Source organism: Ursus maritimus, unplaced genomic scaffold, assembly GCF_017311325.1.
Source record: "Ursus maritimus isolate PB19 unplaced genomic scaffold, ASM1731132v1 scaffold_4, whole genome shotgun sequence".
Taxonomy (NCBI): domain Eukaryota; kingdom Metazoa; phylum Chordata; class Mammalia; order Carnivora; family Ursidae; genus Ursus; species Ursus maritimus.
The window spans coordinates 12,120,256-12,145,125 of NW_024426552.1; the positions used below are offsets into that span (position 1 = coordinate 12,120,256).

A 24,870-nucleotide genomic window follows, 5' to 3' on the forward strand; every position below is an offset into this window, starting at 1 on the left:
CTAGAGGAGAACACAGGCAGCAACCTCTGACCTCAGCCATAGCAACTTCTTACTGGACATGTCTTCGGAGGCAAGGGAAATAAAAGCAAAAATGAACTATTGGGACTTCATCAAGACAAAAAGGTTCTGCACAGCAAAGGAAACAATCAACAAAACTAAAAGGGAACGTACAGAATGGGAGAAGATATTTGCAAATGACATAATGGATAAAGGGCTAGTATCTAAAATCTATAAAAAAACTTATCAAACTCAACAATGAAAAAACAAAAAATCCAATCAAGAAATGGGCAGAAGACATGAATAGACATTTCTCTAAAGAAGACATACAAATGGCTAACAGACATGAAAAAATGTTCAATATCACTCACCATCAGGGAAATACAAATGAAAACCACAATGAGATACCACCTCACACCAGTCAAAATGACTAAAATGAACAACTCAGGAAATGACAGATGTTGGTGAGGATGCAGAGAAAGGGGAACCCTCTTACACTGTTGGTAGGAATGCAAGCTGGTGTAGCCACTCTAGAAAACAGTACGGAGGTTCCTCAGAAAGTTAAAAATAGAGCTACCCTACGACCCAGCAATTGCGCTACTGGGTATTTACCCCAAAGATACAAACATAGTGATTCGAAGGGGACACATGTACCCCAGTGTTTACAGCAGCAATGTGCACAATAGTCAAACTATGGAAAGAGCCCCGATGTCCATCAACTGATGAATGGATAAGAAGGTATGGTATATGTATACAATGGAATATTACTCAGCCATCAGAAAGAATGAAATGTTGCCATTTGCAAAAGTGTGAATGGAACTACAGGGTATTATGCTAAGCGAAATAAGTCAGTCAAAGACAAATACCATATGATTTCATTCATACGTGGAATTTAAGAAACGAAACTGATGAACATAGGGGAAGGGAAGGAAAAATAAAATAAGAAGAAAACAGAGAAGGAGGCAAACCTTAGTCTAAGAGACTCTTAACTATAGGAAACAAAACTGAGGGTTGCTGGAGGGGAGGTGGGTAGGGGGATAACTGGGTGATGGGCACTAAGGAAGGCACTTGATATAACGAGCACTGGGTATTATATGCAACTGATGAATCACTAAATTCTACCCTTGAAACTAATACTACACTATATGTGACCCGAATTGAATTTAAATAATCTTGAAAGAAAAAAAACCAAAATTGTATAAATTGCACAGATAAAATTAACATTACTACAAAATTAAAATAAGTATTGGTTATTTTGTTAGAATTTTTTGGTCCTAATGTTCTTTTCTTCTAACTAATGGAAACAAACGTTAAGTATTTTAAGCAAACACACGCAAACAATAAACATCCTCAACAGCAACAAAACCAAAAAGAAATTTACTCTAAGGATTCTGGGGGCATTTCAGGGAGCCCACAGACAGGAGTGAAGTCCTGCTTCAAGAAGCATTGAGAACAAGACCCAGGAAAGGCACAAGAAGCCCACATGCTATTTTGCCTTCTGCTTTTTAGCACATCTGCTTCATTCTTCTCTTCTGCTACACAGACTAGTTTTCTCAGCTTTTGAATTGACATGGTAATTTATGGCTTCCCTTGGGCTTTTGAGTTCATTGCAATTCCAGCCATGAGCAGGGACTCATTGTCTTAGTTTCAAGTGCAAAATCTTGGGAGAATCTGATTGGCTCACGTTGGATCAGGTGCCCATCTTTGCCTAGTCGGGACTGTGTAACCAGGCTTCCAGCCATCATTGGGTGAGGAGTGCCTTTCTCCCTATTGGAGGCAGTTCCCAAAGGTCAAGGGGGAACTATCTATTACTGCTTTAAGAACTCATCTACCCAGGAAATTATAACAAATGTATTGCAATCTTGTTTTGAGAATAAAGGGATGTAAGCTGTAGAAAATGTAATTTATATTAACATAGGATGAAATACTTATCACTAATTAAATAAACAGATAATGTGCAGTACCATTCAGTCAACAAATATTTATTACCTATTGTGTATGAGGTGCTATTACAGCTGCTGCAAAGATAGTGGTGAACAAAACACAAAATCTCTTCTCCCGTGAAGCTTACATTTTACTATAAGTTAATGCAGAACAGCATTCAGCAAGGCAAGCTCTAAAGATATTTAAATAATTAAATTATTTTTCCAGAATAGAATTATAGAGTTACAGTTTTAGAAAGAAAAGAAAAATTCCTAGATCAGGGATTCCTAGACTATGAGATTCCACCTGCCAAATAAAATTTTTAGGACAACCCCTTCGGGTCTTCTCCCTCTTTGGGAGTTTTGTACTATCACTTTGCTATAGCTCAATAAACCCTGCTTAAAAAAATAAAATAAAATAAAATTTTTAGATAAAATAAAAAATTTAGGAGGATTCATGGCATTTACTTTTTATTTTGCCAAATAATTATGCAAAAACAAAACACACTATCCTATGCCATCATCACTGTTTCATAGAAGGAGATTTTAGTACCTTAACATGGAAAGAGAAAGACAATCTCAGAATAAAGGAACATTTTTTTCCCCAAGAAAGGACATCTGGCTACTCTACGCAGACAGACTGTTCTCACTCTTCTCATTTGGCAGCTGACTAGGGAAAACTTTTCACAGGTCCATAGACTTGCATTTCGTAACCATTGTTCTAAACTATGGAGTCTAATACTGAGTCAGCAAACAAAACCAAACTGGTTTGCCTATTTTATCTGAATTTATGGATCAATTAATCCATGCAAAGTCACAATTCGGTGGGGAAAAAAAAACCAATCAGAATTACTGCCTGGAAAAACGACTTTTTAAGAAGAACTGAACTAACTTATTGATTCAAACAAAATGACTGATATTAACAGTTTTATGTAAGCTGTCTCTGTTTTCCCTGAATACTAACGATCTTCCAATATGAAATGGTGATCACATACTATATGCAATACACAAATTAGTCTGTTTAATACTCAAAGCACAGAAGCATTTATAAAATCATCAGTTTGGATAATATACTGGCTGACAGGCAACCAAAGCAGCTACTCATGTTTGGGGATTTAATTTCACAAGATCTATAACCTCTAATAAAAAGACCTTTGGCTTGCTTGTGCAGCAAAAATAACTTTCAAGTGTTTAACTTTGCCCTTTAATTATCTGAATAGGTACACTGTCAAAGTTATAAAGACATTCGTTGTCTATTACTATCTTGGCTCATGTTAAAATGACAATTGTCCTCCCTTCTATCCATATACAGCCACCATTTTTACAGTGGAAGATCTTTTTGAAATTTTAAGCCAAGATATTAACATATTCTGTTCTGGGACCTATGTTTGTTACCTCTAACCCTAATCATATTACTGCAAAATCTGTCTCTTGGCTCAGGTGTCTGGAGGCTGATCAGGCACAATTTGAATCTTCTGTGATGGGAACTGGAGTTCAATTTCACCAATGAAACAGTCTGTTGGAATCAGAACTTAAATGGATGCTGAGCAGCCAAAATATAAGAACTTAGTGTAATGAGAGCAGAATGGGAGTGAGATATTACTAATTTTTCCTATTAACTGGAAGAAAATGTTACAGAGGATGTTCTTTGCCTAGACCATCTTTTCACTTTCCAGACGTGGGTCCTGGCTGGGCAGATCTCAAATCCAAACAAAGAAAACCAGAGAAAATAAGGCGGATGTGTATGACATAGAAATTCTTGGTGGGCTTGGGATTTTCTGTTTCAACTTGGAACTTAATTCTTAAGTGCAATTTTGACAGGGCAGTGTAGTCAAAAAGGCACTCTTATACTTGCTGATAAGAGTACACATTAGCACAGATTCTATAAGGAGCGATTTAGAATTAGCAAAATTACAAACGCACACATTGATTGGGATCTAGTGGTTCCAATTCTGTTTCATTCTCCAGATGTGACCAAAGGTTTTCATTGTGGCATTGAATATTATAGCAAGATAGGAAATAACCTTAATATCAGTTTTTATGGGGCTGGTTTGATAATTATAGTACATTCCAACAATAGATCGGTATGCATCTGTGTAAAAGGAAAGCCAACACTTTATGTACGGTCACAAACCAAACTCCAATTTATGTTAAACTAAAAACACAGTTTACATACTGTGTAAAAAAGATAATTCATAAAGATACACTTATGTGCTTTCATGTTCAGAGTATCTCAGGGGGATCATGAGAATTTTAACTGCTGCCGAAATGGAAAGCTTCCGGTGATGGGTGCGCTCTTTTCATTGTAAGAATGCCCTTTGTAACCTTTTGAATTTTGAGACATGCAAACGAATTCACATATACACGCACACGTGAAGGAAAAGGCCTCAAGTCTGGTGATACGATGGACAAGCCTGTCAGTTCAACCTCACAGCCCAGTACCCCAATGGGGCTTTGCCAGTTAAGACCGCCTCTGTGAGGCAAGGCTGAAATGTGTCACAACCATCCCCACTCGTGCAAGCCGATTTTCCTTCCGTTTCTGAAATTAGGTATGTTTCAGAACTGCTCGCAAACTTGGCATTCTTTCTAAAACGCTAAAACACTTTTGCTTTCGGGGTAACAGAGAAAGGGGCTAAAATACCAGGCCAGGTAACAATTTATGATAAACGAAATCCAATGCTTTCGAAAGTACTTTGTAGCTACAAAGCTGTAGAAATACGAAGTGTGACTCAACAGAGTTAGTAATAATTACCATATCACAACTCAACTTACAGTTTGGGGAGACTATCCACCCTGGGACCCTACTTTTGCCTCACGAAACTTGGTTTCTCTTTCTGGCTCCTCCCCTCCCCTTCCCTCTCCTCCTCCTCCTCCTCCTCCCTTTGCCCCTCCCGGAGCTTGGCGGGAGGTTTCCTCGCGTGACTGACTACTCTGCGTAAGTGCGGAAGACGCACTGCAGCACCGTAGGCTGCGGGACGACCGAGCTTACTCTGTCCTCTCGTCTCTATGATCCCATTTGTGACCCGTCGGATAGCACCAGAGTCCCAGAGTTCCGTGCCAACAGTCCTCCACGCCGACAGAGGACAGCGCAAAAAGCTGACGTTCTCGCGAGAAGCGCGGAGATCTCTCCACGTAGTGAAGGTGCGAGCGCATGCGCGCTCGGTGGTGCGCGGTAGACGGAGGGAAGACGGGACCCGGCTGGAACCCCGGAGTGTGCGCGTGCGCTATCGCGAGCTTGCCGCTGCCGGGGCCGCCGTGTGGGAGCGGGTGTGAGACTGCCGTGCGAGCCGCGGGAATGTTCCGAAAGGCCCGGCGAGTGAACGTGCGCAAGCGGAATGACTCGGAGGAGGAGGAGCGAGAGCGCGATGAGGAGCAGGAGCCGCCACCGTTGCTGCCGCCGCCGGGCACCGGCGAAGAACCGGGCTCTGGCGGCGGCGGAGACAGGGCCCCTGGGGGGGAGTCGCTGCAGGGCCCGGGGCTTCCGCCGCCTTCCGCGCTGACCTCGGGCTCCGGGGCTGAGGCCGGGGGCTGCTTCCCGGGCGGCGCGGAGCCCGGCAATGGGCTGAAGCCGCGCAAGAGGCCGCGAGAGAACAAAGAGGTGCCCCGGGCCAGCCTGCTCAGCTTCCAGGACGAGGAGGAAGGTAACTGCCGCGCTTTGGACCTCAGACCCCAGCATCCCTACCCTGGGCCCCCACTTTTAGTCCCCGCATTCCCTGGACGCCCAGCCCCCGCAGCCCGGAACGGAGCCCCTTCGCGCCCGACCTGCTGCACATCTTTCCCCGCCTCCGGCCTTCTGCTCCCGGCGGAGAACGCGTTCCCGCGCCGCCACCAGCCTTTTCTTAACAACCGCCTCCTCCTCACCGTCCTCCTGTGCATTTCCTGCTCTGAGGGGAAGGAGCTCAGATCCGTCATTCTGAGTTTATCAAGTGGAAGTTCAGTGTCCCTTGTCCTGCTTTTTTCCTGCCGGGTGTGTTTCAGGGTGAACTTGGATTGGGTCCCCTCTCTGCTCTTGGCACGGTCTCTCAGTCCGCTGCAGGTCACCGTGCCCACGCCTCTTGGGGGATCTGTCCAGACATCCTTGACCAGGAAGGCTGGGTTTGTAAAGAGGAATCCTAAATCTGGAAACAGAATCCCGGGAGTTGAAGCTCTGGTTCTGAGTGACCTTGGGCCAGTCCCCAGCAAACGCCGAAGCTCAGTTTCCCCATGAAAATAAGTAAATAAGTAGGGGTACAGATATACCCTGCGAGGCTTTTCTCGCATTGATTTTTGGACAATGGAGAGAGACGGTGTAATAATAATTGAAGGCATTTTATCCAATCCGGTGTGAGAGGCCAAGCAGCAGGGGATTTAGATTTCTGATCATTTATGAGCCTTAAATCTAAGTTCCCGACCAGTTGCGTGTGTGCTTATGTAACCCAGTTAAGTGCAAGTTATAAAAAAAGAGACTTTTGGGTATCTCACTTGCATATTGATGCAAGATGCTCTCATCCTTCCAGGAAGGTGGGCAGGTTTTTTTTGGCCTTTCTGTTATTTCTTATTTTGTTTGAGACGACCACAGCCAGATTTTTTTTTTTAATGATGATGCAGAAACTATTTGATAAAGTGTTTGCATTTGACTTTAAAATTTTCGAATCAAAGACCATGGATACATACCAAAACTTATTTTTGAAAAGTGCTTTGTTCTTAGGTTGGTCTTGAAATAATATATGTCAGTTCGTGATGGTTGTAGATTTACTCAGACTTGACAGCTCTCTTACCCAGCATCTTTTGACTTTGGATATTTTTTTTCTGATAATAAAGTAATTTAATTAAGTGCTTTTTCGGTGATTTTGTTTTCCTCCTGAGGAAGACAATAGGACATATGAAAATTTTGTGTAGTCGCAAGTGTTAAACCTTTTAAAAAGTCTCAAATTTGCATTATGCGAGGTTAATTTATGACGTTGACTTCAGCTTGCAGAGTCTATGACAGATTTGGAATAACTTCAAATTATGTAATGCTTGGGGTGTATGAGTATCTATTTGGATGAATGCAAAAAGCACCTAAGACCATGTGAAAGTTAGAAGGGAAGATATTGTCTGAAATGGTTGCTACAGACTTCATTTAATTTCTTTTCTAAGAAAATGAAGAAGTTTTCAAAGTGAAGAAATCAAGTTACAGCAAAAAGATAGTAAAATTACTTAAGAAAGAATATAAAGAAGATCTTGAAAAATCGAAGATTAAAACAGAACTCAACTCATCAGCAGACAGTAAGTAGCAAACTAATAGGATTCTTTAGAAACAAAATGAAAGCTCTTTCTCACAGGGATTGATTGAATGGATTTGCCGTATATATAATGAACTTGTTCAGTTGACTCTGTTGTTGTCAAAGGTCCAAACTGAATATTGATACAGTTCTGTTATTTAATTCTAACAGTTGCACAGTAAATGCGTTTTTTTTTTTTTTTTTAATTTGTCAGAGAGAGAGAGGGTGAGCACAGCAGGGGAAGCAGCAGGCAGAGGGAGAGGCAGGGAGCCCAATGGAGGACTTGATCCCACCTGAGCTGAAGGCAGACGCTTAACCGACTGAGCCACCCAGGCATCCCAGTAAATGCATTTTTTAAAAAGACAGAATCCTTGCCACTGGAATGTTTCTGCTGTAGCACCTGAATCCTCCCCCAATTTTCCTGCTAGTGTTCAGACTGCTGTTAATCAGACAGAGGAAGTTTCCCACTTAAGCCCGAGACATGGGTTTATTCCTGTTTGAGATAGCACTGTGTAAATTCCTGTACTTGTATTTTATAGAGACAGGTGTTCAGTTTCTTTGGAGGTATTTCCACAGTTGATTTACTTCTTGCAGAACTTTTAGGAACACCTGGTTTTAATGTTTGTTAATAATACATTCTTATTCGGCAGTCCTATCAGATACATGGGTGAAGACTCCTCAATGTGAGGCCCCTGCCTACGTTGTACAGTCAGCTCTCAACACCCTTTCATAACTGAATCTTAACAATTTTAAGAAGTTACTTGTCTTGGAGGAAAGTGGATCCATTATAATATGCTGTGGTCTGAGTTATTCTCATGCAAATGCCTTAGGGAAATCTTTTTGTTCTATGGATTTAAGGATAAAATTGTTATTTCACGGGTTCTCAGCCACAGGCTTAATGTGAAAAAGTATGTCATTATATCTCAAATTTACAGTCTAATTTTGGAGACAGCATGACTTAAATGTATAATTGGACCCGGTGTTTGGCAAAATGTCCAATGAGTAGTTTAAGGGGGAGCCACATTTTTTTTTTAGAGGCAGAAGGAATGTTTCATATATAAAGTGGAATATGAAGCTGGATTTTTGATAATTTAAATTCCAAAAGATGGGAGAGAGAAGATAGGGATGTATTATCAAAGATTAAAGTGACTAAGGCAAGAGCAAGTACATCTGTCAGGTCACAGTGGATGATTTATAGAGGAAGTAGAGGTTTAGGGTGAAAGGTACATTGTTGACAGATTGTGAAGGATGTTTAGTATCCACTAAGGGGTTTAGAGTTGCTGTGTTGGGTGGCTTGCCAAGATGGTGACATGATAAATGCCTTTTGAAACCTTAACCTGGTATTAGCATGCAGAATGGATTGGCACAAGGAGAGGTTGGAGGCCTAAGACAGTTTAAAATCAAGGGCCAGCTTTGATCCATTAATAGTGAGTTTAAAACGGTCTTAGTTGAGTGAGACTGAGGCTTTTCCCGAGTCAGTGGGAAATTGTGGATAAGTTAAAAATGTTTGCTGTGGGTGTGGGAGAAGAAATAGAAAGAAAGGATTATTTGAAAAACATTCCAAGGGAAAAATTGGTAGGCTTGATATATGCTTTAGCTATTGGATTTAAAAGAAACAGTCAGATTTGAACTTTTGTGACTTGGTGACTGAGAGAACAATTCTGTATTATATACAGAAATAGGGAAGGCAGGTGGGAGGAGGAGTATTTTTAGGGGAACCAGTTATTTTGGAGTCTAGGAAACTGCTTTTTTCCCCAAATCTTTTGAGAACAACTGTGTGCAATGTGAGAGTGCAAGAAAGCTCAGGAGAAGTGAGAAAGGACCATTTAGAAATTGAAGCAAGTCTGGGATTTATGAGGTCTTCTTCTGTGACCTGTCTTCCTGCTTTCACATAACTGATATTGCACTTGCCAGGTAATTTAGTGACTGTTCTCCCTAAAGGTAGGGCCTCTGTATTATAGATTGTCATCTTTACCCCTGAAATGATGGCGCTTGGAGCTTTTTCATTAATCAGCTGACAATCCCGAACTCTTCCCGCCTCCTTAGATAAGCAGAGGTGCATTAATCTGAAAATTCAGGTACTTTTGAGTTAGAAAGCCCATTTTTTGTGGTATTCCTAAAATAATGAGTTTGCTTTTAAACTTGAATGTGAGTGGAAATAGCCAGTGAACAGTTGGAGATGTAGATTTAGGTATGGTGCTTATCGAGGTGTTTATTAAAACCAGAAGTAAATGGAATTGATGAGGGAGCAGCAAGAAGGACCTAAAGTTCCTGAGGACCAAAGACTTCTACCTTTACTAAGTGTACACATAGAGAAGAGGATTTACTAAATAAAATTGTAAAGGCCAAAGATGAGAGAGGAAAAATTTTAAGATGACAGTGCTCATTTGTATGATAAAGTACCAGAAAGGTCAGGAAAAGAAAGGATCAAGGAGAGGCCGTTGGCAGGGTTGCTGTTGTTTTCTTTCTGGAGGAGGATGTCTGGAAGAAGAGACAAGTCCACTAGCCAAGCTCTGACTGTTTGGATGAAGGAACATCTTTTGCTAAATTGCTCACTGATACTGTATGATTTCATTGTAGCTGCAGCCATTGGGTTAGTTGGTATGGGAGCTTGGACTAAGAGAAATCAAAAGTCCATTTGCCCAGGTTGAGGCACAAGTTGGTGATGAAGTAGAAGGCAGCAGGTCCACACTGCTTTCCAGAAGTTTGTCAGAGAAGTAGAGAACAGTAACTAGAGGGACCGTTGGGATCAAGAAGTTTTTCCAATAAGGAGAAACCTGTGTTTGTAAACAGAAGAAAGCCAAGGGAGAGCCTGATCAAGTTCAAGTTAAAGAGAATGTTCAGGAGAACAAGTTTCCTGATGTGGTGGTAGAAGAAATTGAGGGTACAAAAGGAGCCTAGAGAAAGGTTATTTAGTATCTCTTTTTACAAAGACATCTGGAAGGATAATATATGTCCACTAACAAAACTTCAGCTGTTACCATGTTGTACGCTTGTATGTGTTCAGTCATAAAATGTATTTGCTCAGTCTTTTAAAATCTGCAGAAATCATTATCTGAACATATCTGACCTTTCAAAGTTTTCTTAAAAGCCATTGATTTAGCGTGGGTTTAGAGTAGAAGGAAATGGGTAGTTTTTGACTCCCATCTAACTGTATCCATATGATGAGGTGAATTTTTAAATCTCAATAGCATCAGAATGCACTTCAGAAGGAAGGTTGTGGCTAATGAGGTAGGATGGTAGATGAGAAAACAAAAGAGCCTAAGATAAAATGACCTAAATCTTAGTAAAGTTAAAAGTGCATGTGTGGGGGGTGGTATTATCCCTGGGATTCCTATTGAGGGTAATGGAATATGGTTTGAGAAGAATAATCTTTGAAACACTTTTCGGGAGGGCAACATGCTGGGGAAACTGAAGAATATCATATTTAGAATAAACTTTAACTATTTCAGTATATTCATTGTGCCTGTTGTATGCCAGGTTCAGTGCTCAAGGTGAAAAACACTTTGATTTTCTCATTTTTTGCCTGGGACTAATGGTGCCATAGGATTATTTAGTTAGAAGGAATGGAAAGCTCTGTAAAGATACAGTGGTGCCCCTGGAACGCGGTGGCAGGAAAGCGGTGTTGCAACTAACTGGTCTTACAAATGGCCTCAGAAGGGAGCTCTCTTTCTGTCCATATGGCAGAATATGGCACTCTACAGCTTCCTTCCACGTTTACATGTGGTGGTGTTTAGTGCCACCTGGTCTCTGACTTGTCTTGCTGTCTCAGTTCCAGATTTCCGGGAAGAGAATCAGGTTGTCTCTGCTTTCGTCACAAGTCCACTCTTGAGAGGCGCCTGGGTGGCTCAGTCATTAAGCTTCTGCCTTCGGCTCAGGGCATGATCCCGGTTTTCTGGGATCGAGCCCCGCATCAGGCTCTTCTGCTGGGAGCCTGCTTCATCCTCTCCCACTTCCCCTGCTTGTGTTCCCTCTCTCGCTGGCTGTCTCTCTCTCTCTCTGTCAAATAAATAAATAAATAAAATCTTTAAAAAACAAAACAAAAAACAAATCCACTCTTGAACATTCAGTCATGGCATTGGGGTCACAGTTGCGTTGTATAAATGTGACTTTTGGGTCTTACCCCTTTAGGTTACGGATGACAAATGGTTATGAACCAAGAAGGTAATCCTGAAACATTCATTACGGAGAGATTTATGTGGTCCATAAACACTGATCTTGATAGAAAACTGCCTCACAGGGGCCAAGAGTTTAATGAAATGCTGATATAAAATGAAATAATGCTTCAAAGAAGTATGAACAGTTACCAGTGGGCGTTTAGAGGAAGAAGCAGTTAATTTTGATAAATTTAGTAAAATTTTGATAAAATGAACTCAAAGTGGAATTGAGCAGAGCCTCCAGTGCACCCCTGTGACTCCTATATTACTCTTACTTCCCAATTAATGCCTATTGTATTTCATTTTCATATGTTCGTGGTTTGAGTTTCTTACAAACAATTAAAATAGTTCAAACTTGAACAAATTGAGCCTATAAACGAATAAAAAGGTGCCTACCTAATTTGTGCATTCTATTTTAAACATATTTTAATAACTTTTTTCAAAAATGTAGACGAACCACCTTTGGACAAAGCAGGACATGTTAAGGACACTAGTCAAGAAGATGGGGTTATCATCAGTGAACATGGTGAAGATGAAATGGATATGGAAAGTGAGAAGGAGGAAGAAAAGCCAAAAGCTGGTGGAGCCTTTTCAAATGCTTTATCTTCTTTGAACGTTCTCCGTCCAGGTGTGTACTTGCAAATACGCCTCAGAAATGAAGGAAGCCCTCAAGGAGAAGGGCCGTGTGGAAAGATGGTGAAGGAAGGAGTTAGCTAAGTGGTGTTTCTTATGACATCCCTGCTTGAAGCCAAGGTGTTTCCTTGTGCAATTAAAGTGAGAGAACTAGAAACTTCCCAATTTTCCAAGATCATTCTCAAAGAGGCACTTTTGTTATCAGAGCAAATGTGAGACTTCAAGTAAATGGGTAAATGGTACTAGTCTTTTTTTTTTTTAATGTATTTCAGATTAAGACTTTAACACTTTTAGAAATGCTACTAAAAACAAAAGTAGTTATTAGTTTTATGCCCCACACTGTCTTCCTTTTTACTTTTCTATAGGAAATAGTTTGCAAATCTATTCACTGGCTAATCAGTTTTCCAGTAAATAAATGCTTAGAAAACGTGTCTAGCAGGGGAGGAACAGTTTAGTAAATTAAGGTACATTTACATGATGGGATGTTCCAAAGGTATTAAAATAACATAGACAAGTAGAAAGGCATTAATTTTTACTGTAGGTGAAAGGTCAATTCGATTATGTAGTAGGTTATGCTTTATCTGTTCAGTGAATATTGTTAAGCCATTAAAAATTGTATTTATGCCAGACAACAACATGGAAAAAATTTACTGTGCTTTAAGGCAAAATTAGGTACAGAATGATATATTCAGTGTGCTTACAGGTGAACTGAAAGCTGTTTGCAACAGAAACATGCTATAATGGTTTTTTAAGGTGTGTTTGTGGGCACCTTTTTTATTGTTTCTTTTCTAGTTCGGTAATATGACTTGATTACTTTTGTTTATTTCTTAAAAATGAAAAAAAATTACAGTTAAAGTTGCTATGGTGGATTTTCCCCCCCTTTCTCATATGTAGTGCCATTACATATATATTTTTAGCCTCCGTAGCTACTTTTAGTTTCCATTTAAGCTAAATTAAAAATAAATCAGTTGGACTACAGGCACAGTTTGGGAAGGGGGCACCAGCAGCTAACATTAGACCATCACTACAACAAGGCTCTCTTGGTGAGAATATTTTACCCTTCATATTTTCAAGAAACTAGAAATTTTATACCCTAATATCTCCATCTTTTATAATCCTTACCATATGTTTCCAGGAGAAATTCCAGATGCTGCTTTTATACATGCTGCAAGGAAAAAGCGTCAAATGGCCCGAGAATTAGGAGATTTCACTCCTCATGATAGTGAGCCTGGTAAAGGCCGCCTTGTTAGAGAAGATGAGAATGATGCCAGCGATGATGAAGATGATGATGAGAAACGCCGCATAGTTTTTTCTGTGAAAGAAAAGTCACAAAGACAAAAAATTGCTGAGGAAATAGGTAACTTGATTTAATAGGATAGTAAGCCTGTTGTATTGCTATTAAATATGATTTGCTATTAAATGTAGACAAATGAAAAGGACCCACCTTTACTTAACTATGTTTAATGTTTGAGGACTGTTTTTGCTTGGGTACAACTGTCTTACTGGAATGTTTTTAGATCTATAGCATGACTGTGATGGCTAATGTTTACTGAGCACTTCCTAAGTAGACAGTATTGTGTTAAGCACTTTACATGCATAAATTTATATAATCCGCTTAACAGTCTTCAGAGGCCTTTAGGTTTTGTTCTTTCCTTTGTTGATTTGATGTCAAGCTCACAGATTAGGAAACCTTCCTAAGGTTTTAACGATTACGTAATACTGCCTTTTGCTTCAAGGGAGACCGCGGCCAAGACAAACAAGGTCAGGAGTATCAAAAGAGAGGAGATCATGATTGACATTTTTAGTAAGACTGAATTAATACCAGTAGTTTTCTTTAATTTTTGTGAAGTGTCAGAATAGCATCTCTTCCTTCCCTGCTTTTCTTGTCTTTAATTTTCTTTGCTGCTATGACTGCAGGCATTGAGGGGAGTGATGATGATGCTTTAGTAACTGGAGAACAAGATGAAGAGCTCAGCCGATGGGAACAGGAGCAGATAAGAAAAGGAATTAATATCCCTCAGGTAAGAACTGATGGATTTCACTTCAAAAATGGAAAAGTAAATGAAAACCTTTTTTGCCTATTTTGTTGAGTTAAAAACGTATTGAACATTGAATTGAATCTTTGTCATTCATTTAACGTAATTAAGAAAATACATAAAGTTACATATCCAATAAGCTTTTAAAAGAACCTGTATTTTCTTCTGGTTTTTACAGTCAGAATGATGGGGAAATTACTGGTTTCCTAGGTCAGTGTTTCTCAGAGTAGTTCTTCAAACCAGCAGCAGCAGCAACAGCAGCAGCTTCTGGGAGTTTGTTAGAAGTGCAAATTCTCACCCTCTTGAGATCTAGTGAATGAAAAACCGGGGGGGGGGGGGCAGCCACCACTCCCAAGTCATCCTGATGCACACTGAACTTGAGAACCACTGTTAAAAAAAATAAAATAAAATTTTTCTTTCCTGTAGAGCTTATTGTTTCTGACTTTAGAAATTATTTTGTGGAAGATGGATTTCTCTGTGATATGAAAACTTACTGTAGATGAAAAGTCTATTCCTCAATAGTTACAACAATTTGCTTTATAGAATTAAGTAGAACAGTGGAAGTGTTGCATAAATGTAAACTATTTTTGTTCCTGGTGTTTTGACAGAGAATTTTGCACACATTTGGGTTATGTTAAGAAAATAGGGTATTTAGATGGCAGTCTCTAGTCTCCGCTCATCTATTTATTCTCTACTTACAACAAGTCATTTGTTCTCCTCCATTGATAACATGGTGGCCTTGGATTATTTTTTATGTCCCTTCCAGCTCTAAACTTCTTTGATGTTATGTTTTCCTGGGAATTAATAGAAATGAATCTAGTAATCCCATAAGAGTTAGAATGTTCATCCAGCCCTACCTTTACTTGATTCTGAAGAACTCTGCAATTATTTTTTTTTAATTGACATAGTATTTGGAAAATGGTATAATTTTTGCTGTTTGTTTTTTCTTTTTTTTTCTTTTTTAACCCTAAAGGCATGATATTTATAGTTTTAACTGTTAGTTTTCATATATATCCCATTTCTTTTCTAGGTTCAAGCAAGTCAGCCCACTGAAGTGAATATGTACTACCAGAACACTTACCAGACGATGCCTTATGGTTCATCCTATGGCATTCCTTATAGTTATACTGCCTATGGATCATCTGATGCCAAATCTCAAAAAACAGATAATACAGTCCCTTTCAAAACTCCCAGTAATGAGATGACTCCCGTTACTATTGATTTGGTAAAGAAACAGCTTAAAGACAGGTAGGGCAGATCAACTTCTTAAAGACCTGTCCTCTAGCTTTCTGTTCCCTCAGGCAACATGTAGTCTGGGGTAGCAGATGCAGAACATCGGCAAAGAAGATTCACTGGCCCATCTTCAAAAGCTAAACAGAAGATGACTTCATACTTTGTTCTGCTACCTTCTTGGATTACTTCTCTGGAAGCCTCGAAAAGTTATAAAAAATGCCACTCCATGATCTTGTTGAAGACAGTTCTGAGTTTGTACCTCTTGGACTCTGAAAAAGCATAGTCAAGATATGGGGGGAAAAGCAAAAGATTTTGATTAGCCCACCAAATAACTTTATATGAAGTCTGTAAACTGCCTTTTTTTTTTCTTTTTCTTTTTCTTTTCTTTTTTCCTTTTTTTTTTTTGAGAAAAAAAAGCAGTACAGATGAAAAGATGCCACTCCAAGTATTTTTATATTCTAATAGTGGAACTAAATTGCATTATTATAATATTGCAAGAGTCCTGACAGCATAGACTTTTGGATGTAAATGTGTTATATTTATCCTTTTGTGTTCTTAAGGTTGGACTCCATGAAAGAACTGCACAAAACAAATCGACAGCAGCATGAGAAACATCTGCAAAGCCGAGTGGACTCTACCAGGGCTATTGAAAGATTAGAAGGGTCTTCTGGGGGTATTGGTGAACGGTATAAATTTTTGCAAGAAATGCGAGGGTATGTCCAAGACTTGCTTGAGTGTTTCAGTGAAAAGGTAAGAATGCAAAAATATTAATCTCTTTGACTAAGGCAAAATTAGGGAGGTCTAGACGGCCTTGTGTAGATCAATTCTGTATTTCTCAGAAAATATCCACTGAATTCAGCTCTAGAAGTGATGAAAAACCACGCTTCATTTTCTTCACTTCATTAGCGACATTCTGTCTTGGGGGCGGCATAGTGCCTTTTTGCAAACAAATAAGATAAAGCGTATTTAAATAAGACTTTGGCAAGTTGTGCTTAATATAGTGGTAGATTATTGGCCTGTCCTGAAATATTAGAATATAAGGGACTCATCTGGTGGAATATTCTTTTTTATGGTCTAGGTCTAAACTTATCTTTAAACTGTTTCTATAGATAATTCCAAATAGGCATAAAGTTGCAAAATTTTATTAGTTTTTTTTTTTTTTTCATCTCTAGATAAAGTTGGTCACACCATTGCTGCTGATAGTCTTCATCTAAATAAGCCTATGCTTCAGCCATTTCAGGAACTGTAATATTGGTCATTTCTTTGAAGGCCTCAATTCTTCCAAGTTCCTTTTTTTGTTTTTTTGTATGCTAGGCACTTGGAATGGTTCTTTGCATTCTATTGTACTGTTTATTTGCATTTTTTAAATTAGCTGCACATAGGATCCCCTTCTCAAATGACCTCTTAATTGATTTTTCTCTTTTAAGATAAATGTATTTGGTGCATTGGTGTATAAGCATTTGTGGACTTTTTGGCCTTATGTTTTAAAAAAAAAAATTAAAATCTTTGCATCTCCTGTCTCTAAACTTCCAAGTGATACAAATTAGAAGGCAACATTTTTCCCTTTTTCTTGGCTGTGTGGATTAGCATAGAATCTCTAAGCATAGTATGTTTGAAGGAATATTTTATCATCTCTGCTGATTACTTCAATACCCTAAAGCCAAAGACTCACGAAAGAACACTGCTAGACTGTCTTCCTCCTGGGTCTTAATGGTTCTAGCCAGTCTGTGGTCAGGTGCAGGCTGAGACAGCATTCACCAGGTCTTATCTGTAGGGTTTATCACATTCTTGTCTTATCACCTGATTCTGGAGAAGCAGCTGTACTTTGAGCTATGATATCCCTTGTGGCAGATCACTGGCTTAGGGTGACAAGTACAAGGGTGGGAAAGAGACCTAGGTTTGACTCTGCAGGGGGCTAAAGTCAAGGTGGGAAGTAGACATAGGTGTCAGCGCTGGTGCTTGTGTCCGTCCTGTTAATAAAGCCTTTTTGAGCCCAGTGGACATGGTGGGAGCTGGTCCAATAACCTTTGTGACTGGAGAAAGGATCTTTGTCTTAAACCCTACTTTGTGAGTGAGGTGTGTCCCTGTCCAGTTTTTTCCTTGAAGTATCTGAGCCTTTGCTTTAGAACTTAGTAAACTTACATACTTGTAACTATAAGCTTAACTTTTAAAAATTGACAGTAATTTGATCGAATAGATTATATCATTCTTGAATTAAAGAGACTACTAAGACGTCTAGTTCATATGGTTTTCAATCGCTGTTTTAAAAACAAGTAGTATACTTTATTGATCTCAATTACCATGTTCCTAGAGAAATCACTTCAAATGTGCTAATGTGGTTTCACAGAGTCACGTACAGAGGTAGATAATCCTTTCTTTTAAGGATGAGTACTTTATTTCATTTTGACATTTTCATATGCATTGAGTTTTATTAAGAGACTGCTTCTAAGTTAATATTGACATATATTGTCGCCTTGAAAATACTTAGGAATAATTGGATACATTTGAATATTCATTTTATACTATAAAAATTTGTTTCAGGGTAAGGCCATAGAAAGATAAACATTTCTTTGGTTTTTTTTTTCTCTTTTGTTACAAAAGTTTAAGTAGTGTTGAATTTAGATTTTTTAATTATTTAAAGATCATTTTAACTTTCCATTGTGTTGTTTCCCTATAGTCATCTTCCTTCTTGTGTTCTTCGCCTTAAATTTGGTCTTGAAATAAAAATAGTCAAGAACAGTTTTGAGTTTGGAGAGGGTCAAGAAATTGTCATGGTGCATACTCTTGAGACAAATCAGTATTGTTAAACATGAAAGAGAGCTGAAAAATGTGTTTGAAGGTTTTTATTCTCAGAATTTTCTCAGCTTTGTTGAAAGGCATTCCGATTACCTGAACAGAAAAATTACATTATCAGAATTTTAGCTATAAATTGAATAATTAAATTCTGTCTGATGCAGCCTTCGGTATGTAGCTTGTACAGTAGAGGAATGTTAACAGTCTCCAGGAGTGACAGAATGCACCTTAGGTACATAGTACATTCGTCTTTCATCCTGTGTGGTGTGGAAAAAAAAATAAGGGGGTGGGGAAGTGTAAGTCACAGTAATTCAGCACTAAATGCTTTAAAAAAAAAAAGTCACTCATTGTAAATTTTAAAGATAGAGCCTGTGGACTCAGCTGTCTAAGATAATCAGTGCAGATTTGGGGACATTGTTGCCCATGGTGTGGCATATTAGAGATTAAAATAACTCCATCAGTTTGATCTTTCTGTGAACATTTGCTACTTTTTCAACGGAATCATGCAATGTATAAAATTGCTTTTATTACAGACATCTTTGAATTCCACCTGCCTTTTTTTATTTTCCATTTGCAGTCTGTTCAGTTCAGGAAGCTGCTATAACACTTGGTGCCAGTGTTCCCAAACTCTAAATATTGTGTTTTCCATTTGCACTAACCATCAGGAAACTAGAATTTCTGGTTTCCTCAGGTATGTGTAGTGGTTGTGTTAGTGTTTTGTGAAAGTTTCATAGCATTTGGTTATAATATAAGATATTGATAAAGAGAAAGTTTTCTGTTTTTTTTTTTTTCTTTTTAAGTTAGGTTTTATTCTATAAGCTTTTGTACTCTATATGAACCGAGTGAATGCTTAGCTGTGGATATTAACCTGGAAAAATTCCTTGGCTTTGTAAAGTGATAATTCATGTGATGAATTTTATTACTTTATTACACAATATGGAAAAATTTAAACATTTGCTAGCTTTCTGAGGTTGAGATACTGATATTAGATTAGTGAAAGCTAGAAATTGTATTTGCCTTACTAATGTAAGTGAAGGTTACATCTACGAATGTGAAATATAGCTGTGTGTAGTGTGACCTTACTGCGTTACCGCAAGATGCTTGGTACCTACGAGTGGCAGAGCAGCTTAAGTGTCCGGAATTGGGCTGTTAGCAGACTCCCGTTCTTACCTGCTCATGGAGCCCTTGCCTTTTTTGGGTACTGCACAGCAAGAATGGTTTATTTTAAGCTACAAAAAATCTGAGGTAGATCATGCAGCTGGAAAACTAAAAATGGACTTTAAAAGACTTGCAAGTACTTTATTCTGAGAGAAAAGCACTACAGCTTTTGACATTACTTGCTCTCTTTACTAATATTGAAGCGTTAAGTTTCCTAACCAAACTTTTACTCCAATAACTAGGCACTGGACATTATAGCCCTCTATATGGATTAAAAGAAGAGATGTTTCCTAAACATCGTAAAACTGAATTGCTATTTGTGTCCCATTGGGAGTTCATGATGATTCTGTCCTTAGAGGGTACTTTTTCAGAAATCCGGAAATAGTATGGAACCCTCAACTAAGTAAGCAACTGAGGAGTTTGGTGTTACGGAGTGTGTTGTATTTTTACAGGTGCCACTGATTAATGAACTTGAATCAGCAATACATCAGCTGTACAAACAGCGAGCTTCCCGCCTTGTCCAAAGACGACAAGATGATATTAAAGATGAATCTTCGGAGTTTTCAAGCCATTCAAGTCAGTCCATCTTGAAGGTTTTTATTATTCATTAAACAACCTTGTTTACTTAGTGCAGCCTAATTGAAAATTAGAGAGCTTAGCTTTTTTTTTTTTTTTTTTTTTTAAAGAAACACATTTCCTTGCTCTTGTGTCAGGTAGTTCTAAAACTTTCAACAGCATGACCTTGGATTGTGTTTAAGAAAACATAGCTTCGCAAGGAGCTCAAAAATATGCACTGATACGCTATCAATCTTATTCTTCTTCGGACATATTTTTTCATTCTTTAGAGTATAGAGAAGATATTATTAGTATTTTATCTTAAAACCACTATCATTGGGCCCCAGTTGATCTTTCTACCCCATTTTCATCCTGTTCATAACACCAATACAAATGCTCTTGTTGATCACAGTGAAAGATTCTGAATTTGGGGACTGGAAAATACTGAAAGGGGTTTTAATGACATAACAAATAATACAACTCCAAGATTAGGGCATTTTTGAGCTTCACATCTCAGAGAAAAGCATAGTTTTTTAATTCTCCAGTTTGCCTTTTATACTGGGTTTTTTAAATAAGTCAGTTGCCTCCAGTTCTTGAAATTTTAATGTAAAAGTTTAGAAATTCAGTTTATATTCCTTTAATTATGAGATGTATTTTGGAAAACCGAAATTAATTGGAAGCCTCTCATTAAATAGTGCAGCTGAGATTCTGTAACCAGAAGTTTTAAACCTTTTAATTCCATTTTTCCATTGTGCTCCATATTCTTGGGTGCTCTGCTGGGAATTTTCCCAGCATGGATTTCTTGTGGCTTCTTTTGTCATCTCTTTGTTCCCTGTGTCAGCAGGTCTAAATGAAGTGTGCATGAGAATTACCTGTGATACTAATTTAAAAGGCAGGTTTCCTGGTCCTGTCCTCAGAGATTTTTGCTAGGTCTTGGATAATGACCAGTATCTTCTTGTTAAACAACCACCCCAGGTGATCCAAGTGCCAAGGGCCCTAATGTTATTCTTTCTGAAAACAGTGCTTTGTCATACAGGGTGTCCCCTAAATTAGATGTTGGATCCCTGAGAGGGCATCCTGTGTCCCAAACCCTGAGGGGTGGGTTTTGGACCATTGTAAAAGGTGGTAATATGGCCCTCAGAGCTGAGTGAGACTCAGATGTGAGCCATATGAATGGCTTTGACCTATTTTTGCCACACAAACTTAAATTGGTTTATTGCCGTATTGGGCACCTAGGTGACTAATGCAGGCCTTCCAGATCACTTTCGATTCAGGCAGAACCAGATTTCTGGGGCAGATTACAGGTAACCTTTGATGGGAAGTCATTCCTTTTTCAGTTAAATGGTTTGTATGAGCTGTGCATCTCATCAGATAGCGTTTCCTGCCTATTAGCAGTTCTTTATAATTTGAAGCTATTTACTTACTTGATATTAGAAGTAAAGGTTGAATGATGTATGTTAATTAGATTGAGATTTGGAAAAAAACTGAAAAGTAATGAGAAAGTAAAAAATACTGCCTTGGAGAGGACTCTTCATTGTCAAAGGTTTGAGGAAAATTACATGGGACATTAAAGTATCACTTCCATTTCTGATCTTTTTTTAAAGAAACAAAAAACCTTGAGATTCATCTGTTGAGATTTGTGAACACTTAACAGGATTACTGCATGTAGTTCTTAGCGAAGTGAAGGCGGCTATCCCTTGAGTCTTCTACTCTCTCCTATGTCCCTTAATATACTACAGAATCTTGTGAACATAGTGACATTTTAAGTATTTGTTATAGCAGTGAATATTCTTTAAAACATTTCTTTAATGAAGGATACCTCTTAAAGAGACAGGAATCATTTCTATAACTTGGGACTTCAGCTGATTCACCTGTGGTGTGTGAACTCAGTTGAGGTACAACAGGGGCATCTTTCTTTTTACCTTGCTCATCTTTCTTTATAATTGCTGAACTCTGGAACATCCTTCCTGATGTCAGAGTGATTTTGAAGTATGAATGAACAACTCAAGGTCAGCTTTTAAAAATAGTTGGGCCTACGATAGTTAGGATACACGAAATAGAGGGCTGATTTTGGGGTTTGTTTTTTCCTGTTGCTGCTATTGGCGGCACCTCTCTGATATCAGGCGAAGAAATATGTGAAAGCCTAAGTTGATGTCTTTCTTTTTTTTTTTTTTTTTTTTTTAAAGATTTTATTTATTTATTCGACAGAGACAGAGACAGCCAGCGAGAGAGGGAACACAAGCAGGGGGAGTGGGAGAGGAAGAAGCAGGCTCATAGCGGAGGAGCCTGATGTGGGGCTCGATCCCAGAAAGATGGGATCACGCCCTGAGCCGAAGGCAGACGCTTAACCGCTGTGCCACCCAGGCGCCCCATGATGTCTTTCATTTTATGTATGATTTTCTCGCATCCTGTCCCTCAGGTCGTTTGCTTCTGTTATGATCCCTGTCTTACAGAATATCTTCATAAAGTATAGAAATGAGGGAAGTATTGCAGACAGATGTTAACCCCTGCTCCTCCTCCTACCCTAGACAAGAGATCAGAGGACTATTCTCTGGAGAAAGAGAATGGGTCCAGAGAAAAGACCCTTAGATGCGAACATCTGGGATCCCCCAACAGAAGACTTCGCCCCAGAGATTGTATGGAGAGGCCTGTGTTAGACATCTCCCACCTTTGTCCACAGAACTGCCAGTCTCGTTCTTTTATATGAGGTGGTTACTGATCCTAGAGCAGCACACGCAGTAGAACCAAAGGGACTGAGGAAACAAAGACAATGCAGGCAGCAGAAGGATACACAAAATAGACTTGATACCCTTCAGAAGGTAATAGGAGGTGCCCTACATGTGACAGAAGTAGAGGATGCTATAGAAAGGGAATATTCTCAGAATAAGAGCCATCTCTTAGAATTTAAAAATACGGTAACTGAAATATAAATTTAAATAGGAAGGTTGGAAGCTAAGGCTAGAAAATTGCCCTAGAAAGTTAAAAGGAGAGAGAGACGGGAAATAGGAAGCAAAAAAAGAAGGGAATTGTGCTTTGAAAGAGTTTGAGAAAGCATAGGTTGGTCCTCTTAGATCTGGTTTTCATTCTATATGTTGATTCTGTCCTTGTTTTAGAAATAGAGATTAAATTTCTACACAGCAAAATTAGAATAAATAGAATAAATTATTAAACTCCCAAAACAAAGCTGTTTTCTCATCCTTCCTACCCATGTTTCTTTTCTTTCGTATCATTCAACGTGTGATGCTTAACTTCTTCCTTAAAAAGTAATCTGTTATTTTTCCCTTTGCACAGGTAATTTTGATTTTTAATTTATTTGGTCATCATGATAGCATCAACTAGTTAGTTCTTTCACAAGTAGATATAAAAACAGTGATTAATCCCAGTTGTTTTTGTGTAGGGTTATTGAACTCTCCATTTATTTTTCTACTCCTTTTCATGGGAACACAGAATAATACTGAGATTTGCTCTAAACTAGAAAACTATCTCGTTTACCAGTTACCGCAGAATCCTGTCGTTGAGATTAGCAAACAGTCTATCATTATGGCTTATTCTGTGCAAACTCTTTCCTCAAGATTGTTGAAGGAAGGCTTTTAATTTTAACCATCGTTGTTTTGCAGATAAAGCTCTGATGGCACCAAATCTCGATTCCTTTGGGCGAGATCGGGCACTGTATCAAGAGCATGCAAAACGTAGGATTGCAGAACGGGAGGCCAGAAGGTAATTCTAAAAATGCTTGCTGTTGCTTTGTTTGCAAAGGGAGGAATCTCTTTTATCTGGTTTGGGAACATGATGTTTGTTATTTAGGACTCGTCGGAGACAAGCCAGAGAGCAAACCGGTAAGATGGCAGATCACCTTGAAGGCCTTTCCAGTGATGATGAAGAAACTTCTACAGATATTACTAATTTCAATCTGGAAAAAGGTTAGACATTTATTTGGAAATGAGATTCATTGACGCTTTGGTTTATTGGATGTGGTTTTTACCATGAGATGGTATGAAGTTTTGTGGCATATGAATTAGAATCAGCCACTTTTTTCTTAATTGTAAAAACTTGCACGCATTTTTATTAACTGAATATAATGATGAATTCTCAAAAATAGTGGTGACACCTCATCATGGGCTTTATTTAGTACTTGCATAATCAATGATATTACTCTTCAGAATTAGAATTTTAAGTGACAAAAAAAAATGTGTCAGATCCCAATGATAGCCCTAATGCAGCCTGTCCTAGGAAGGTAAGAACTTGGCCATGGGACACTCAGACCTGAAGTAAACTCCTGATTTGCGGAGTCCTGAATAATGTCAGCCAAGAGGAACAGTTAATACCGCTATGTGCCAGGCATTTCTAGAAGAGTCTTCAGAAGTCTTCATTTCCCACCAATGGTTGTGGTTCTTTGGAATTATATCAGCTGCAAGCCATTTGGAACTTAGTCGGAGAAGTCTGTTTTTCTCCCACCTTTTTATAGTGAATGTTTTTAAACAGAAATTCAAAGAATAGCACAGTGATCACCCATGTACTTGTCACCCAGATTCAGCGGTTGTTATTGTCATTTAACCAAGTTTGCCTTAATTTTTTGAGGGATGTGTGAGTGTGTGTGTGTGTTGTTGAACCATTTGAAAGGAGCCTGTAGACACCATGGTACTTTAAACACTTGAGCATGTTAACTATAAGTTCTTTATATTGTGTCTGTTTAGTAGCAGTTCCCCCAAAATAAAACTCTTGGGACTGTTTTTGTGGATTATTCTGTATTTTCCAACCTAGGATCCACACGAGATTTCCTGCCCCGCTTTTGGTTGTTACATTTTCCCCCTAGAATTAATGAATGTCCAAGGGTACCTTACACATATACACACCCCCATTGTTTGTTTAAGACAAGTTTTTGAAGAGACCAGGCCACTTACCTTGCGGAACTTCCTACATTTTAAATTTGTCTGTTTCCTCATAGTATTAATTTGTTTTTCTATTCACTGTATTTCCATGTAAGGTGGGATTTAGGTCTGAAGACTTGATTAGATTCAGGTTAAGCTTTTGTTTTGGCAAGAATACTTCATATAAGATGCTGCTGCTTATTGCATAATGTCAGATGGTGAGTGTTAGATTGTCGCCACTACTAGTGATGCTAAGATTGATCTTGAGAAGTAAG

General features: G+C 38.7%; 1 protein-coding gene and 1 long non-coding RNA gene across 2 annotated transcripts in view; one reads left to right on the forward strand and one right to left on the reverse strand.

The window, feature by feature from the left end:
• The window catches only part of LOC103673108, a 29,567-nt gene extending 24,827 nt beyond the window's left edge, over positions 1–4,740 (reverse strand). Inside the window, exon 1 of the long non-coding RNA XR_571314.2 lies at positions 4,692–4,740. This is a non-coding gene — a long non-coding RNA (uncharacterized LOC103673108). The remainder of the gene's footprint in view (positions 1–4,691) is intronic.
• Positions 4,741–5,039: 299 nt separating this feature from the next.
• Positions 5,040–24,870, forward strand: part of PAXBP1 (PAX3 and PAX7 binding protein 1) — a 33,620-nt gene continuing 13,789 nt past the window's right edge. The window contains exons 1-10 of the mRNA XM_040621020.1: positions 5,040–5,560; positions 7,038–7,166; positions 11,771–11,947; positions 13,088–13,309; positions 13,870–13,973; positions 15,019–15,236; positions 15,782–15,971; positions 19,625–19,748; positions 23,345–23,444; positions 23,532–23,647. Of these exons, the coding sequence (XP_040476954.1) occupies positions 5,071–5,560; positions 7,038–7,166; positions 11,771–11,947; positions 13,088–13,309; positions 13,870–13,973; positions 15,019–15,236; positions 15,782–15,971; positions 19,625–19,748; positions 23,345–23,444; positions 23,532–23,647 (1,870 nt within the window). The 5' untranslated portion in view covers positions 5,040–5,070. The remainder of the gene's footprint in view (positions 5,561–7,037; positions 7,167–11,770; positions 11,948–13,087; positions 13,310–13,869; positions 13,974–15,018; positions 15,237–15,781; positions 15,972–19,624; positions 19,749–23,344; positions 23,445–23,531; positions 23,648–24,870) is intronic.